Source organism: Typopeltis vanoorti, chromosome 14 (genome assembly GCF_054136105.1).
Source record: "Typopeltis vanoorti isolate ZY-2024b chromosome 14, IOZ_Tvanoo_1.0, whole genome shotgun sequence".
In the NCBI taxonomy this organism is placed as follows: domain Eukaryota; kingdom Metazoa; phylum Arthropoda; class Arachnida; order Uropygi; family Thelyphonidae; genus Typopeltis; species Typopeltis vanoorti.
Window position 1 is genome coordinate 117,897,533 of NC_143562.1, and position 16,048 is coordinate 117,913,580.

General features: G+C 35.2%; 1 protein-coding gene across 4 annotated transcripts in view; it reads left to right on the top strand.

Annotated features, from left to right (window-relative positions):
• unc80 (unc80, NALCN channel complex subunit) overlaps positions 1-16,048 on the top strand; it is a 1,852,146-nt gene that overhangs the window by 1,407,099 nt on the left and 428,999 nt on the right. For all 4 annotated transcript variants that reach the window (XM_090404461.1, XM_090404464.1, XM_090404465.1 and 1 more), the window contains 2 exons: positions 1,336-1,554; positions 11,834-11,991. In XM_090404461.1, the coding sequence (XP_090260587.1) occupies positions 1,336-1,554; positions 11,834-11,991 (377 nt within the window). The remainder of the gene's footprint in view (positions 1-1,335; positions 1,555-11,833; positions 11,992-16,048) is intronic.

The following is a 16,048-nucleotide window of genomic DNA, read 5'->3' on the forward strand; positions in this document are numbered from 1 at the left end:
TTTATTTTTTGATATCATAAATCAACTTATGATTAATTGTTGAGTTCCGTGTAAGGGCCGTATTCTAATTTTAATCGGATTGGATGCATGTGGTCCAGCCCTAAAAGTCGGCTTACTACTGATAACTCACTCTTCTCGACATTCGAGTCTGTTATATTAGCTAGCTGTTAGGGTTGCGTCAGCAACACAAAATAATCGGCGAGCTCTCGAGTCCAATGCGAAACATTCTTGTAAAATTCTCTTATCTATTTTCGTTGAATCTTCAAAATTAATTTATTTATTAATGCAAAATTACTGTAAAGAATATTTGAATAAATCTCTTAACTTTATATTACTATTTTATATTATTTTGAAAATTTATATAACTTGAAAAAATTTGTATAAGCAGGACTAATCTGTAGGTAACATTATACTGTAAAGCAGTTTTCATTTGTTTTTCATTTCCTGTTCGTTTTATTCACACTTTATTTAAAAAAAAAAAATTTTGGAAAGGTGCCGAACATTAATCGCACACACAAGAAAAATACTATGCACCAGTCCTGCCTTTGACTTATATTATCAACTTTTTGCAGTATGCCCTCTGAACTTTAACTTTCTGTACACCATTTCCCCAAGCATCTAACATCATCAGTTTCCTGCAATCCATTACTATCAATGTGTTACACTGTAACCTTTGAAAACCTGTGAAACCTAGTTCTAACCTTCCACGTTGTAATGTGTTTTCTGTTTAGATGAAAGTGGTGACCTCATCTGTTTCAAAAGTTCCTATAGGCCTTGAAACTTCATCCATGTATTATCTTCTTGCCAAGTTGAATAGCAGTCATCTGGGATAATCCTTCTACTGATCATCTACAAGTTTCACAGTATGAATTGGCAGTATGAATATCAGAAGATATTCTTACTGACAACAACAGATGCATCTTTGGTGCCATGACAACTCTCATTGTTATTATTATTGTTGTTCATCACCAATGTTTCATCACAAGAGGGCACTCTGTTCTACTCTACACAACTCACCATCTTCTCTACTTAATCCTCCAACTGCCTAAATTGTGATAGTTGAAGAATTAACACTGCTACCATCAATACACAATGCCACTAACACATACGACCACCACCAACAGTATTTTTTGTATATAAATTGCTTTTTTTTTTCTCATTCCGTAATCCTGTGAGGTCTTTCCTGATAATCTCATATTTTACTTTGAAAAAATCAGTTTCCAATTAAGTGTTATGGTCTCTCTGTACTATCTTAAAATTTTTCTATACATATTAGCAGGCTTTTTATATTTATAAGTTGATTTTCATTATTCACAGTGAATATTTATATTTTAGGTTCAGCCAAAAGCTTTCTTCCAATTATTGTTATCCCTTGAGCAGTATGTGGTGGATCCATTAGATATTTTGGAACTAGTTGATGCTGAAAAGCCTTTGCGTGCTTTGGACTTCTGCTATCAGATGGATCCTGACACACTGACTATTCCTGATGCTATATCCCTTTGTGTTACAGTGGTGTCTTATTCTGCAGATTGCAAACGTGGTCATCAAATGTTGGTATGTATGAATATTTACGTTCTTCTTTTCAACTTAGCATATAAGATCTCTGATGGGCATTTAGAGATACTTTGAGTCCTAGACCTACTGGGACACCTGTCCTGACAATTTTTAGCACTGTTTAAAAAATGACTGTGCAGTATTTCTATGGAATATCCAAATAATTATTTTTTGGCTTATAGTTAGCATCTTTGACAATTAATTGGAATAAAAATTTTAGTTATACACGTGGTATGGGCTCCAGAAACGGTTTGCAAGATATCAACTTTTTTTGAAAAAAAATATAAAAAATTAATTTTTTATTAGTTTCTACTTATATTTATTTCTGTAGTGTTCAAGATTCAACCAATTCAGTCAAAATATTGCTTAGATATTACATAAATAATGAAAATATCATTTTACATAGGGGTGTACATCACTATAATTATGCACTATTGGCCACAAAAGTCGAGTGGTAAATTATTGAATTAAGCCATTCAGTTTTTGAAATGCATGGCATATTACATAACCATTATACATATAATTTGGGTAATATTCAGTTACCTTTTAGTATCTGCAACCAGGGTTGTCCAACATATAAGCACAATACTGTTATAGCAAATAAAAATTGCAATATGAATGTTGAGAATGCAGATGATTAGAACACACAAATTACTAGAATATGTAGTAAAATAATGAAAGGTGGACTGTTGAAAAGGTGAAAGGTGGAAGTGACACAGCATGGGCAGGCATTACGATATACTAATATAAATTCCCTTTTTTATTGATGAAAGTCAACCATCCTCATGGATAAAGAAGCTGAAGATTCAAATTTAACTACAGTACAGTCTAATAATGAATTTCAAGCATATATTATTATTTTTCGAATTTTTAATTTAGCGATCTAAATATACATCAATGGGATCGTGGGTTCACGTGCAATTGATGTATATTTATATCGATAGGACTCAAAGTGTTAAAGATTATTTTGTCAGATAGCCAAACAAATTTTCCATTCTATAAAGACAGAGAACCATGAAATCAAATGTGAGGATCCTATTATTGAAGCATCAAAGTTGTTTGTCCTGTTGGTAACTAGAGTAGGCATTCAGAAAGATTATTATCATTATTCAGGCCTCCATGGAGTCAAAAGGATCATCGCAGGAGGTCCTTCCTATGAAACACAAAGTCTATCATACCACTCCTTAAGCTCATTGACAATTCTCGCTCTCATCACTATCAGGCAATGCATTCCATGGTTCAACCACCCTCCATGCAAAGAAACTACTCCTCATCCTCTTGCTCACAGCTTCCCTTTGCAACCTCTAGGGATGGACCTTTATCATCACTCCCTCCTGCTATTCAACCAAGCGAAAGAACTTCCCGGTGTCAACCCTGTAACCACCTCTCAACAGTTTAAAAGTCTCAATCATGTCACCTCTCCTTCTTCTATCTACCAAACTCTGCAGTCCACATTCCCTTAGCCGATCCTCATAACTAACATTGTACAATCCTGAAACCATCTTTGTTATCAGCCTCTATACCCTTTCCACAGTTAATTTATCCCCTTCAAATCCTGGGGACCAAATCTGAGAATAATAGTCTAAGTGTGGTCTGATCAGGGTCTTATACAATGGAATGATAACTCTTTTATCTCTGCAGATCAGCATCCTTTTCAGTATTGCAGCAATCCTCTGGATTACCTTCACCACCTTCACAATATGTCCCCTGAATTTCAGGTTTCTATCAATCACAACCCCAGATCTCTTGTCTTCCCTACTTCCTCCAGTACAACTCCTCCAACAGAGCACGAAGTGTTTCATCAATGTGTCTCAAACCTCAAGACACTACATTTTGCCATTGAAACGATACCCCCATTTATTTGCCCATCTGTCTAACTTATTCAAATCCTCTTGCAGGGCTACCAGATCTGCACTATTACTAAGATGAAACAGATAAATGGACATGGGCCACATAATATAATCAATTGAGTTATCAAAAAGTAGTTATCAATGAGTTGTAGCAGCATTTTTCACCTGGAGAGTGTATATTATACTTGAAAAGAAATTATATACTTGTATTCATCCTCATTTTGCCTAAGCTTAAGCAAACAAAAGAGAGTGAAATTCATGACTAGACTGCTTGCATATAAAGAGCAATTGACTTCACTGGTCTTAATGATAAATGCACGTAAACACAAGAAAGATATTTAATTAACCAAATATTTCAGTCTCGAAATAGCAGATCATCCTCAGCAGATCATCTAGAAAATACAAACTAGAATATTAACAATAGATCATTTAAAATAGAACATGCCTCATGATGTTATAACATCACGCGCCGTGTTCTATTTTAAACAATCTATTGTTAATATTCTAGCTTGTATTTTTTATAACTGTTCTTGTAATACTACTGAGGATGTTTCGGTCTGGAACTATTTCCAGACCGAAATATTTGGTTAATTAAATATCTTTCTTGTGTTTACGTGCATTTATCATTCAGTCTTATGTCACAAGTATCCTTAAAACAGCAAATTCTTATCCTTCACTGGTCTTGTTTGCGCTGATGAAATCTTAGTGGGAATCAAAATCATCGATTCAATTCGATGAGTTCAAATTGAAAGGAATCGAAGTCTGACTACCAATTCTCATCATGCCCGAGAAGGGTGTGGGTAGATAGTGTTATTCTGCATTGTGAAACACATAATATGAATAATTTGATACTTGTTGCAAGGTGTATCACTTATATATGGATATACATAAGTGATATATCCATATATAAGTAGTCTGGGTGTGAAGCTACACTTTCATGCAAACTTTTGCCTTTGCTTATGTAACAGAAAAAAAAAAAATTCTTACCATTCTTCAATACACATGCAACTCACTTTTCATCAGATTATCTTTCATTTAGTATATATTGCAGACTCACACACATACTGGTCAATTAGTACATAAGATTCTTATCACAACCCAGGCACAAAAACTAAGGACAAAAATATCCACAAAAGACAGATCAAAACTATCAAAAAAGATCATCATCTCATCTCATCTCATCTCATCTCATCTCATCTCATCCACTTGATAATGGGTTGAGTCCACTAAGAAGAAAGGTTCTCCACTTATCGTGATCTTTAGCCATCTCACTCATGACTCTATAGCTGGGTAGATAGGAATGTTCTTTCAGCAACTTTATCCATGTACTTCTTGGTCTGCCTCTAGGTCTTTTTCTTCCTATATATCCATTCAGAGCTAAATATGGGAGTCTATGAGGGGCCATTCTCTGAATATAACCAAACCATCAGTTGATGCTTAATGATTGTGTCTATTATATTATCTGGGAAGTTTAAATCTGTTCTAACTTGATCATTAGTCTCATGTTCCATCCAGTGGGTGTTATTAATTTTCTGAGGCATTTCATTTCAAATGCTTGAAGTTTCTTGATTGGTTGTTGAGTTAATCTCCAAGCTTCTGAAGCATAAGTAGCCGTTGGGATAATAATTGTTTTATATAATTTTAATTTTAGACTCGTTGGGATTTTTTTATTTTTCCATATTTTGTTTAGTTGATTCATGTTGGTCCAACCTAGGTTTAGCCTGTGTTTTACTGTTTCCATATTGTTGAGGTTACTAGATATAAGATTGCCAAGATAAACATATTTATTAACTTGTTCCAGCAGATGATTTTCGAGATTTATAGAAATATTTTCTTCTTCTCTACCTATCTTCATTATTTTTGTTTTATGATGATTTATTTTCATACCATAAGTTTTACAAGAGTCATTTAAAATATTAATAGTTTTTTCTAGCTGTGGTTTAGAATCTACTAAAATAATGATATCATCCGCATATTTTTTGTGATTAATGTTGGTACCATTGATTTTTACACCTAGTTCATCAGCTATGGTTTTACAGACTTCTTCTTGGAAGATGATAAAGAGTTGAGGTGAGAGAGGGCATCCCTGCATTACACCTTTCTCAATTCTGAAATCCTCGGTTCATTTTAACAAAAGCTTTGGTGTCTCCATAATAATTTGTAATAAATGTTAAAATATCTGAATCCATTTTTATGTTTTTTAGGATAGTGATCAATTTCTTTCTATTAACTGAATCAAAGGCTTGCTTAAAATCTATAAAACAACAATATATGGGCAGGTTGTATTCCCGATATTTTTCGGCTATATTATTAATGGTGAAGATATGGTCTATGGTGGATCTATGTGGCCTGAATCCTGCTTGGTTTTCCTCTATGATTTTTTCTGAAAGCACCTGTGTTCTCTTTTGTATAATTTGAATGAATAGTTTATAACTATGACTTAAGAGTGTTATGGGTCTATAATTTTCACATATTCTTTTGTCTCCTTTTTTGTGAATTGGTATAATAATTCCTGTTTTCCAGTCAGTTGGGATTACTCCAGTATAAAGAATTTGATTAAATAAATTCATTAAGAAATTAATAGCTTCCTTGCCACCATATTTCCATAATTCTATAGACATTTCATCTTTACTCGTAGCTTTTGAAAGTTTCATTTGGTTTATTGCATTTATAATTTCTGCTGGAGTTATGGGTGGTGCCTTTTCATATATCATCTTTTCTGTTATACTTTCCTCCTCCTGTTCTTTTTGAAATAATGTTTGATAGTAGTCCTTCCAAATTATTTTAATATTTTGTATTGACCCAGTTTCTAGATTGTTTTTATCTTTCATTGTTAATGGTTTATCTTTATAGATCTTAGTTAATTCTTTGATAATTTTGTATACCATTTTATTATCATTTCTTTTATTAGCTTCTTTGCACAGTTTTGCTTTTTCCTCCAACCAGTTATTTTTGGCAGATGTGCACATTTTATCAATTTTGTTTTTAAGATTCTTATAATGTTGTTTATTTTCTTCTGTATTTTTTATATTTAATATATGCTTTGCTGTTCTTTTTTCTTCTAAAGTATTTAGAATTTCAGGGGTTATCCATTCATGATTTGGGCTTGATGTTGTACCAAGTATGTTTCTTGCAGTACTTGTAACAATTTTTTTACCTTGATTCCATGTATTTTCTATATTGTCATAGGAAAATTTTCTAAACTCATTTCCTATTAGTGTCTGATAGTTATCTTGCATAGATTTCTCTTTCAGTTTTGACAGGTCCACTTTGGTGATAGTAGCTCATGATTTAAGATACTTGAATTTTAGTTTAATTTTTGCTGCAAGCAGTTCATGGTCAGTGTCGAAGTCTGGAGTTTTTAAAGTTCTAACATTCTGCACTGATGATTTCCAATTGCATTTGATTATAATGTAATCAATACAGTTCTTTATTGTACCATCTGGTGAGGTCCATGTATATTTGCAGGAAGGTCTATGGGAAAAAAGGGTATTACAGATAAATAGATTGTTTGCTTTACAAAATTCTAATATTTTTTCTCCTCTTTCATTTCTGTTATCAACTCTGAACCTGCCTATCACATCCTCCATGCCTGGGGTAAACTTCCAAATTTTGGCATTAAAATTATATCTTCAAAAAAGATAGTATTAACAATTGTCTCCAGAGAAAATGAACTCAAAACAGAATTACAGTGAATCAGACTTATGAAATGGACATAATAAAAGAAAATTGATAATATACTGAATAAAAGGATAACACATGTGAACAATAACAACAACTTCAGCAAAACTATATCTATAGCTTTTTGGGTACCACGAGGTCATACCCAAAAATAACCAGAATTATTATTTTTTATTTTTTTTATTTTATTATACCATATTCTAGTCTCCTTCGAAATACTCTTCATGTGAATCAATACTCTTCAACTGGAATACTGTCTATAGAATCCAATGTCTTTTCTTTCACTTTGTCTACATCGAACCAAGGTCTTTTTCAATTGAAGGGCGCAATGTTCCGCTGTTCTTTCAATTGTGCTACAGCGGCATAACATTCCACATACCATTATTGCAATTAGACAAACTGATTGATTACTAATATAGTTGTCTGCCATACTTCAATGGTTGGAAATCCTTTCTTTTCACAAACCTCAAGACATTATTGCCCTTCCTTTGGCATCGATCAAAATTTTATATTAAAATGTTGATATTTGGATCCGTTCCTATGACATAACTATCTTTTACTTCCTGTATATGCTTCTCATACTTTCATCCATCTGTACTCAATAATTTGTTGATCTCAACTCAACAATCTCTATGTGTTGGCCAGCGTAACCTTATGAACTCATGTGTAGCCATTTTGCCACAGCCCTTACAATATGATGTTAACTAGTTGAGCATCAGTACTGCTCAGCTTTTTTAACTTTCATTGAACCTTTACAGCACAGTACAGAATTATCCAGAATATGTATTTCCTGTTATTTGCATTAGATGAGGACTTACACTCTATTAGGTAGGTATCTCTAATGTTTTGTCCACTGAGTTATATTGGAGTTATATACTAAAAATGTATTTCATAATTTAAAAAAATTGTTTCACTTGTTTATAATTTATTATAATGGAAATATTAAAAAATAGATACCTTTATAAATGAATGTGGAAGGAGGGCAAGATTGTGCCACTTCATAAAGGAGGTGATCAAACTCAAGCATCTAACTATAGGCCTATCTGTGTGTCAGGTGTTGTGGTTAAGTTGTTGGAGAAGCTTGTGAGAACTGGTATCCAGAGTTGGGTTGACAATAATGGTATTATCTTTGATGGACAGCATGGATATGCTAAACGGAGGTCATGTTTTAGTAATCTACTTACTTATTACAATAAAGTGACTGCTTCCTTGGACAGAGGAGAAGGATACACAGTAATATTCTTGGATTTCGCAAAGGCTTTTGATAGAGTACCTCATGATAAGTTGCCAGTCAAACTAGAGCAGATGGGGTTGGATATTAGATTAGTGCATTGGATTGGAGACTGGCTATCTGATAGGTATCAACAAGTTGTGTATGGGGGGGGGGGATTTCCAGGAAAAGGAAAGTCACTAGTGGAGTGCCTGAGGGGTCTGTTTTAGTGTTTACTGTTTAACTTGTATATTTATGATATTGGCGAAGATTTGGATGGAGATATTCAGTTGCTTGCAGATGATGCAAAGTTGGGACGAACCATAAAGAGTAGTGAAGATGTTGTGGCCTTGCAAGAAGACTTGAATAGATTGAGTGATTGGGCACGGAAATGGGGATGTGAGTTCAGTGTTGCAAAATGTGAGGTTTTAAAATTTGGAAAACAAATATGGGATGTAGAATTTATGCTTGGTGAGAATATATTGTTGGAGGTAGAGGAAATAAGAGATCTGGGGGTGATAGTAGATAAGGATCTAAAATTTAGGTGACACATCGCCAAAATTGTGAAGACAACACAAAGGCTTCTGGGAATGATGCGGAGGACACCGATGCGTAGAAGTAGGGCGATTCTTGTTCCGTTGTATAAGGCTTTGATGAGGCCACACATGGACTATTATGCACAGATTTGGTCACCAGGTTTTCAGAAGGATGAAGAGATGTTGGAAAGAGTTCAAAGGCAACTGACTAAGGTAGTTTCTGACCTCTGGAATGTTGAGTATAAATAAAGATTGAGAAGATGTAATTTGCAGAGTCTGGTGGAGAGGAGGAAGAGGGGAGGTATGATAGAGACCTACAAGTTGGTAAGGAGTTGTTATAAGATCAATGGTGGAGAAGTTCTACAGAGAATAGTGGGAGAACCAGAGGTCATCCCTGGAAACTGTATAAAGAGGGTGTGAGTAAGGGAGTGAGAGGCAGGTTTTTTTCGTGCAGAGTTGTGAATGATTGGAATGCCTTGCCTGAGAGTGTGGTGTCTGAAAGGAGTTTGAGTGTGTTTAAGACACGGTATGATGAGCTGTGTGTGTGATAAAAGGACCTCCCAGATGAGTGTTTGACTCCATGAGGTCTTGGGGTAATAATAATAATATTATTATAACATTTGGTGTTCATTTTTTTAAGGAAACTACCACAAGAGAGTTCAAGTCTAATCCGGTAGATGCTTCCCATACAGTAGCACCACCATTGGTTACATAGGGTAATATGGTCTACTACTATTTATCATACACAAGGGTAGTGAAGAGTAGTGCATATCATGCCATGATTCATTACTCTATATCACAGCTTATCAGTAATCTGATATCCAAATAAGATGTCTTAAAGATGTGAATTTTACATCATTTATACAAATTTAATGATTCTGTGAGAAATTTTTAGCTTGTATGTATGTAAGTAGTTCTTCCACATACCATTATTGCTATTAGACAAACTGATTGATTACTAATATGGTTGTCTACCACAACTCTAAATCACATCCCATCTTATTTCCAGTATTGAACACAAGTTCCATAACTTGTGTGCATTTCGTGTCTTTAAAATACCATATGATATCATGTTGTTTGTGAATGTTGTGTTGTGCAGTATTTTTTAAAAAAAGTGGAGTTCTTATGATTCTTGCGACATAATATATGCACCTCCTTTTTATTGAGCTTAATTGATTAGATCTGTGTTCCTCCAAAGTGTGCTAAATGAAAGATCTTTAGGAGATAAGGCCCTTTTTAAAATTTTAATTACTTTTTTTCTTTTATATTTAGGTTAAGATATCATCACAGATGAGTGCAGTCTATTTTATAATTAATTTTTTAATAACTTAAAATCCAAAGGAAGTTTTAAACAAAATATCGACAAGACATTAAACAAAATAAGAGAAACAAAATGTATCTCTCGACATGTATCAGCTGACTTCCATTAAGGCTGCAACTAGTTGATGGCACAATCATGCTCCAACTGCGTGGTTTGAACTGTTTGCATTAAAAGTTTAAATTGAAATAAGTCACACCATGCAGTTGATCAGAACTCTCCACAAAATTTTCTTTGTTTCGTTAAACTTTTTTATGATGGAAAATTTAAATTTCATAATTTTTGTTTCTTGCCTACTTCTGCCTATTAACCATCTGTATTCAGTTTGGGTATGTTTAACTCATTGTGGAGGATGCCAGACATTGGACTTCCCAACAGTGTATCGCAATTGATGAAAATGGGTAAATTTGGTGATCTTAGCAACTTTGATTGTGGGCATATTATCTTCTCAGGACGGATAGGTCATTCTATCTCCATAGTGGTAAGAACCCTTGGATTCTTGAGGGCACCCATATCAAGGGGTGGCCAACCTCACCCATTGATGACAGGGGTTGACATTGACTGTCCAGACTCATACAGACCAACTGCAGGCAATTGTGGCACAATTCACATCTAGCTTCAATGTCATTTGTTCAAGCAGCATCAGTGAATGAAGAGTAAAGTGTACCCTTCATACCATGAGCTATGGGAGCCAACATCCTAATTGTATACCACTGTTGAGAGTTCTTCATCGGGCATTATGCCTCTCCTAGTTTTATGACCATCAAAACTGGACCTCTGCAGAGTGGACCAGAGTCGTGTGATCTGATGAATCCCATTATCAGTTGTACCTAGATGATGAAAGGGTGCAGGTGTGATGTCAACAGTATGAGGCAATGGCCCCCGTTGTGTCAGGTCAGCACTTGTTTAAGGAGGTGGTGGCTCTGTGATGGTTTTGGGAGCTTTCTCATATGACACATTAGATCCCTTAGTGTGTCTGGAGAGGTCCTTAAATGCTGTGATCTACTAGAATGCTGGCTGATCACCTACATACTTTCATGACCTTCGCGTGTTCTGCAGCCGATGGTCTGTTTCAGCAGGACAATGCACCACCCCCACCGGGCTGCAACTATGCAGGCATGACTCGAGGAACATCACCTGAGTTTGGGACCATCCACTTGCCTGAAAGGTCCCTGGATTTAAATTCAATCGAATCTTTCTGGGATGCGGCAGAGTGAGATATCAAATCCATGTATCCAGGACCAATTGCTAAGTTGCAGTTGTGGGCAATGCTGCAGCAGGCATGGTTGAAATTACCTCTGGCAACCCATCGGCATCTGGTGGAGTCAATGCCTCAGAGAGTATAGGCTGTTATTCACATTAGATGAGGACTTACACTCTATTAGGTAGGTATCTGTAATGTTTTGACCACTGAGTTATATACTAAAAATGCATTTCATAATTTAAAAAAAAATTGTGTCACTCGTTTGTAATTTATTATAATGGAAATATTAAAAAATAGATACCTTTATAAATATTTGTATTTGAATGATATAACTTCTCTCCCAAATTGCCTTTCTCTGAAAGAGGGCATATGCCAAAATTTTAAAAGGGATATGCAGGTACTGAAAGTTTGGGAAACTCTGAATTAGACAATTAAAAACATTAAACCTCTTTAACATTAGGATTTATGTTTATTTTTCAGACAGTGCTGGAAGCCATTCTGCCATTTTATTTAAAGCATCTGCAGTCACTTACAACTAAGAAGGAAACCCCTGGAGGATCTCGAACAGAACTGCACATGATTCATAACATATCTGTTTGTATGAAAACTCTAATAAGCAACTGTGAAGCCCTAGCAAGGTAATATAGCAAAGTGTTAGTACATCTGTTTACTGATATTCTAAATTTATACCACACAGGCTATACCAGTGGAGCAAAAGTTGGTTTTATTGTGTATGTGACTTATGCATTTCTTTTGGTTTGTCGGCTATTTTAAATGAAACAAACTATTAATAATTCAACTAGTTTAATTGTTTACAATATTTCAACTCTGTCAAAAAAGGCATCTTCAGAGGCACTTTAAAGAAAGATCACATGCACTCAGGCACTACAAATTAGAGTGAGCAAAGAAGTTCAGTTGTACTATCTCTAAGTACTGAGTGGTGCTTTGTGTTTTAGGACACAGAGCCAATGCTGTTTAACCACTATTATTATGTAACACCTCCAGGGAGTCCAAAGACTCATCGAGGTATGGCACTTACTCTACAACTCTCCGTTTCAACCGCTCCACCATCTGTAACTACCTTCATCATCTACAACAATGCCATCTACCGGCAAGCATCTACAACCGCCACCACTACTATTTTCACAGACAATCACAAACATCCATGCCCATGGTAGGATTCGAACCTGCAGCCTTTTGGCTGGAGAGTGGATACACTAACCACTTGTCAGCCAGGCCTTTAACCATGTTAAACAGTCCACTGGTGTGGAGATCTGAGGAAATTATAAAAAATACATTTAAAGTTACATCATCATCATCATCATGCGTATCAAGGATTTAGGTCTAGCATGGCCTGTTCTAGCCTTAGAAGTCATTGTTGAATCTTTTAAGAGGACGTCCTAGTTTTCTTTTTCCTAATGACTTGTATTTTAAGGCTTGTTTTGGTAATCTTTCTGTTTTCATTCTTTGAACGTGTTCCATCCATTTATGTTTATAATTTTAAATTTTTTCTATTACTGGTTCTTGGTTTAATTCTTTCATAATTTCTTTGTTTCTTTTGTGATCAAATAGGGTATACTTTGCAGTTTTTCTCATAAACTTCATTTCTGCTGTTATTGATCTTTGTTTGCCTTTTTGTTTTACTGTCTAGATTTCGCTTCCATACATTAAGACTGGTAGGGCTAATGTATTGTATACATTTAGCCAGGTTTGTTTTTGAACTAAGTTTGGTTTAAATATAGAGTTAATTACACCTATTAATTTTTAATATTTTGCAATTGTTACATTTATATCTTTTTCATTTTCATATGTGATCATACATCCTAGGTAGTTAAATGAATTCACCTGTTCTAAGATCTTGTTATCTATTACTATTTTAGTTCTTACTGGATCTTGTCCTTTAAAGGCCATAGTTTTGGTTTTTTCTTTTGATATTATCATACCATAATCTTTGGCTATCTCATTTAGATCTAAAATAGCTTTCTGTTGTAATTATTATTTGGTCGTCGGCAAAAAGAAGAGCATTTAAGTTCACTGTAGAAGAAAATTTAATACCTTGATGTAAATTTTTATTCCATTTTATTATTATTTCATTTAAGTAAATATTAAAAAAAGCTGCTGTGAGGGGACATCCCTGTCTGACCCCTTGGTTTATCTCTCTCATATATGATAGCTCATGATTAAATCTTATTTGTATTTGATTATTTTCATATATACTTGTGATAGCTTTTAGGATATTATTTGGTATTTGTCTTTCTTTTAATATGTTAAATAATATGTTTCTTTTAACTTTGTCAAATGCTTTTTCAAAGTCAATAAATGCAATATGTGTTTCTAAATTGTATTCTCTTCTTTTCTCTATTATTAATTTTAGGCAAAAGGCCAGGTCTATACATGATCGTCCTTTTCTAAATCCATTCTATACTTCTAAAATAAAGTTTTCAGAATATTTCATTAGTTTGCTATTTAAGATTCTGCTATATCTTTTGTAACAGGAATTTACTATACTGATACCTCTATAGTTTTTAAGGTCATCTCTATTACCTTTTTTTAAAGATAGGAATCACAATTGCTTTTTTCCATACTATTGGAGGGATACTCAGGTCTATCTCTGTGTCAGGTGTTGTGGTTAAGTTGTTGGAGAAGCTTGTGAGAACTAGGATCCACAGTTGGATTGATAATAATAGTATTATCTTTGATGGACAGCATGGATTTGCTAAAGGGAGATCATGTTTTAGTAATCTACTTACTTATTACAATAAAGTGACTGTTCCTTGGACAGAGGAAAAGGATACACAGTAATATTCTTGGATTTTGCAAAGGCTTTTGATAGAGTACCTCATGATAGGTTGACAGTCAAACTAGAACAGATGGGGGTGGATATTAGATTGGTGCATTGGATTGGAGACTGGCTATCTGATAGGTATCAACAAGTTGTGTATGGGTAAGCAATATCCAGGAAAAGGAAAGTCACTAGTGGAGTGCCTCAGGAGTCTGTTTTAGGTCCATTGCTGTTTAACTTGTATATTAATGATATAGTGAAGATTTGGATGGAGATATTCAGTTGTTTGTAGATGATGCAAAGTTGGGACGAACCATGAAGTGTAGTGAAGATGTTGTGCCCTTACAAGAAGACTAGAATAAATTGAGTGATTGGGCATGGAAACGAGGATGTGAGTTCAATGTTGCAAAATGTAAGGTTTTAAAATTTGGAAAACAAAGGTGGGATACAGAATTTATGCTTGGTGAGAATATATTGTTGGAGGTAGAGGAAATAAGAGATCTGGGGGTGATATTGGATAAGGATATCTAAAATTTAGGGGGACACATTGCCAAAATTGTGAAGACAACACAAAGGCTTCTGGGAATGATGCAGAGGACACTAACGTGTAGAAGTAGGGAGAATCTTGTTCCGTTGTATAAGGCCTTGATTAGGCCACAAATGGACTACTGTGCCCAGATTTGGTCACCAGGTTTTCAGAAGGATAAAGAGATGTTGGAAAGGGTCCAAAGGAGACTTACTAAGGTAGTTTCTGACCTCTGGAATGTCAAGTATGAGGAAAGATTGAGAAGATGTAATTTGCAGAGTCTAGTGGACAGGAGGAAGAGGGGAGATATGATAGAGACCTACAAGTTGGTAAGGGGTTGTTATAGGAATAAATGCTGGTGAAGTTTTACAGAAATAGTGGGAGATCAGGGGAGAACCGGAGGTCATCCCTGGAAACTGTATAAAGAGGATGTGAGTAGGGGAATGAGAGGCAGGTTTATTTCGTGCAGAGTTGTGAATGATTGGAATGCCTTGCCTGAGAATATAGTGTCTGCAAAGAGTTTGAATGTGTTTAAAACACGATATGATGATCTGTGTGTGTGATAAAAGGACCTCCCAGATGAGTCTTTGACTCCATGAGGTCTTGGGGTGGTAATAATAATAATAATAATACCAGTTGAATAAATTTAGATAATAAGAGTCTTTCTTTTAGTCTTGTTCCTGCATATTTATATAGTTCTGAACCTAGCTTTTCTTCTCCAGGTGATTTTCCGTTTCTTGTTTCTTTCAGGCTGATTTCTAATTCATGTTTAGTTATTTCCTTTTCATTTTCATTAATTGTTTGCCAGTTATCTTTTTTAAAATATTTGTCTGTCGACAATTCTGTGATCTGGAGAAATTGCTGTTCTTAACGAGTCAGTGGGTCCCAGGGAGGATGATAGCAGGGGGTGGCCTCTAGTGGGAATGGATACTTGGGAGAAGGGAGACAATGTCAGGTAACACTGAGCCCAGTGGAGTCTAGAAGGGATAATGCTGGGTATAGAAACAATGGCATTTATATGCTTTATACTAATGCAAGGAGTATCCGGAATAAGGGAGAGGAATTGGTGGCGCAGATAGCATCAGCCTGGCCAAAAATTATTGCGATCACTGAGACGTGGTTGAGAGAAGGGGATATAACAACAGGAATAGAAGTCGCTGGGTATAGCATTATTCGTCAGGATAGGAGGGGAAAGCGTGGTGGTGGGGTACTGCTTATGATAAGTGATGACCTATGTCCTCTAAGAGTGGAGAATTTGGAAGGAAGTGAGACAAATGATTTTGAGAGCGTATGGTGTGAGGTAGAGGTAGGCAAGACAGGATATTTAGTGGGGTGTTGCTACAGGCCCAGGAGCACAGAGGATGGGGACCAGGAGATGTTTAGACAG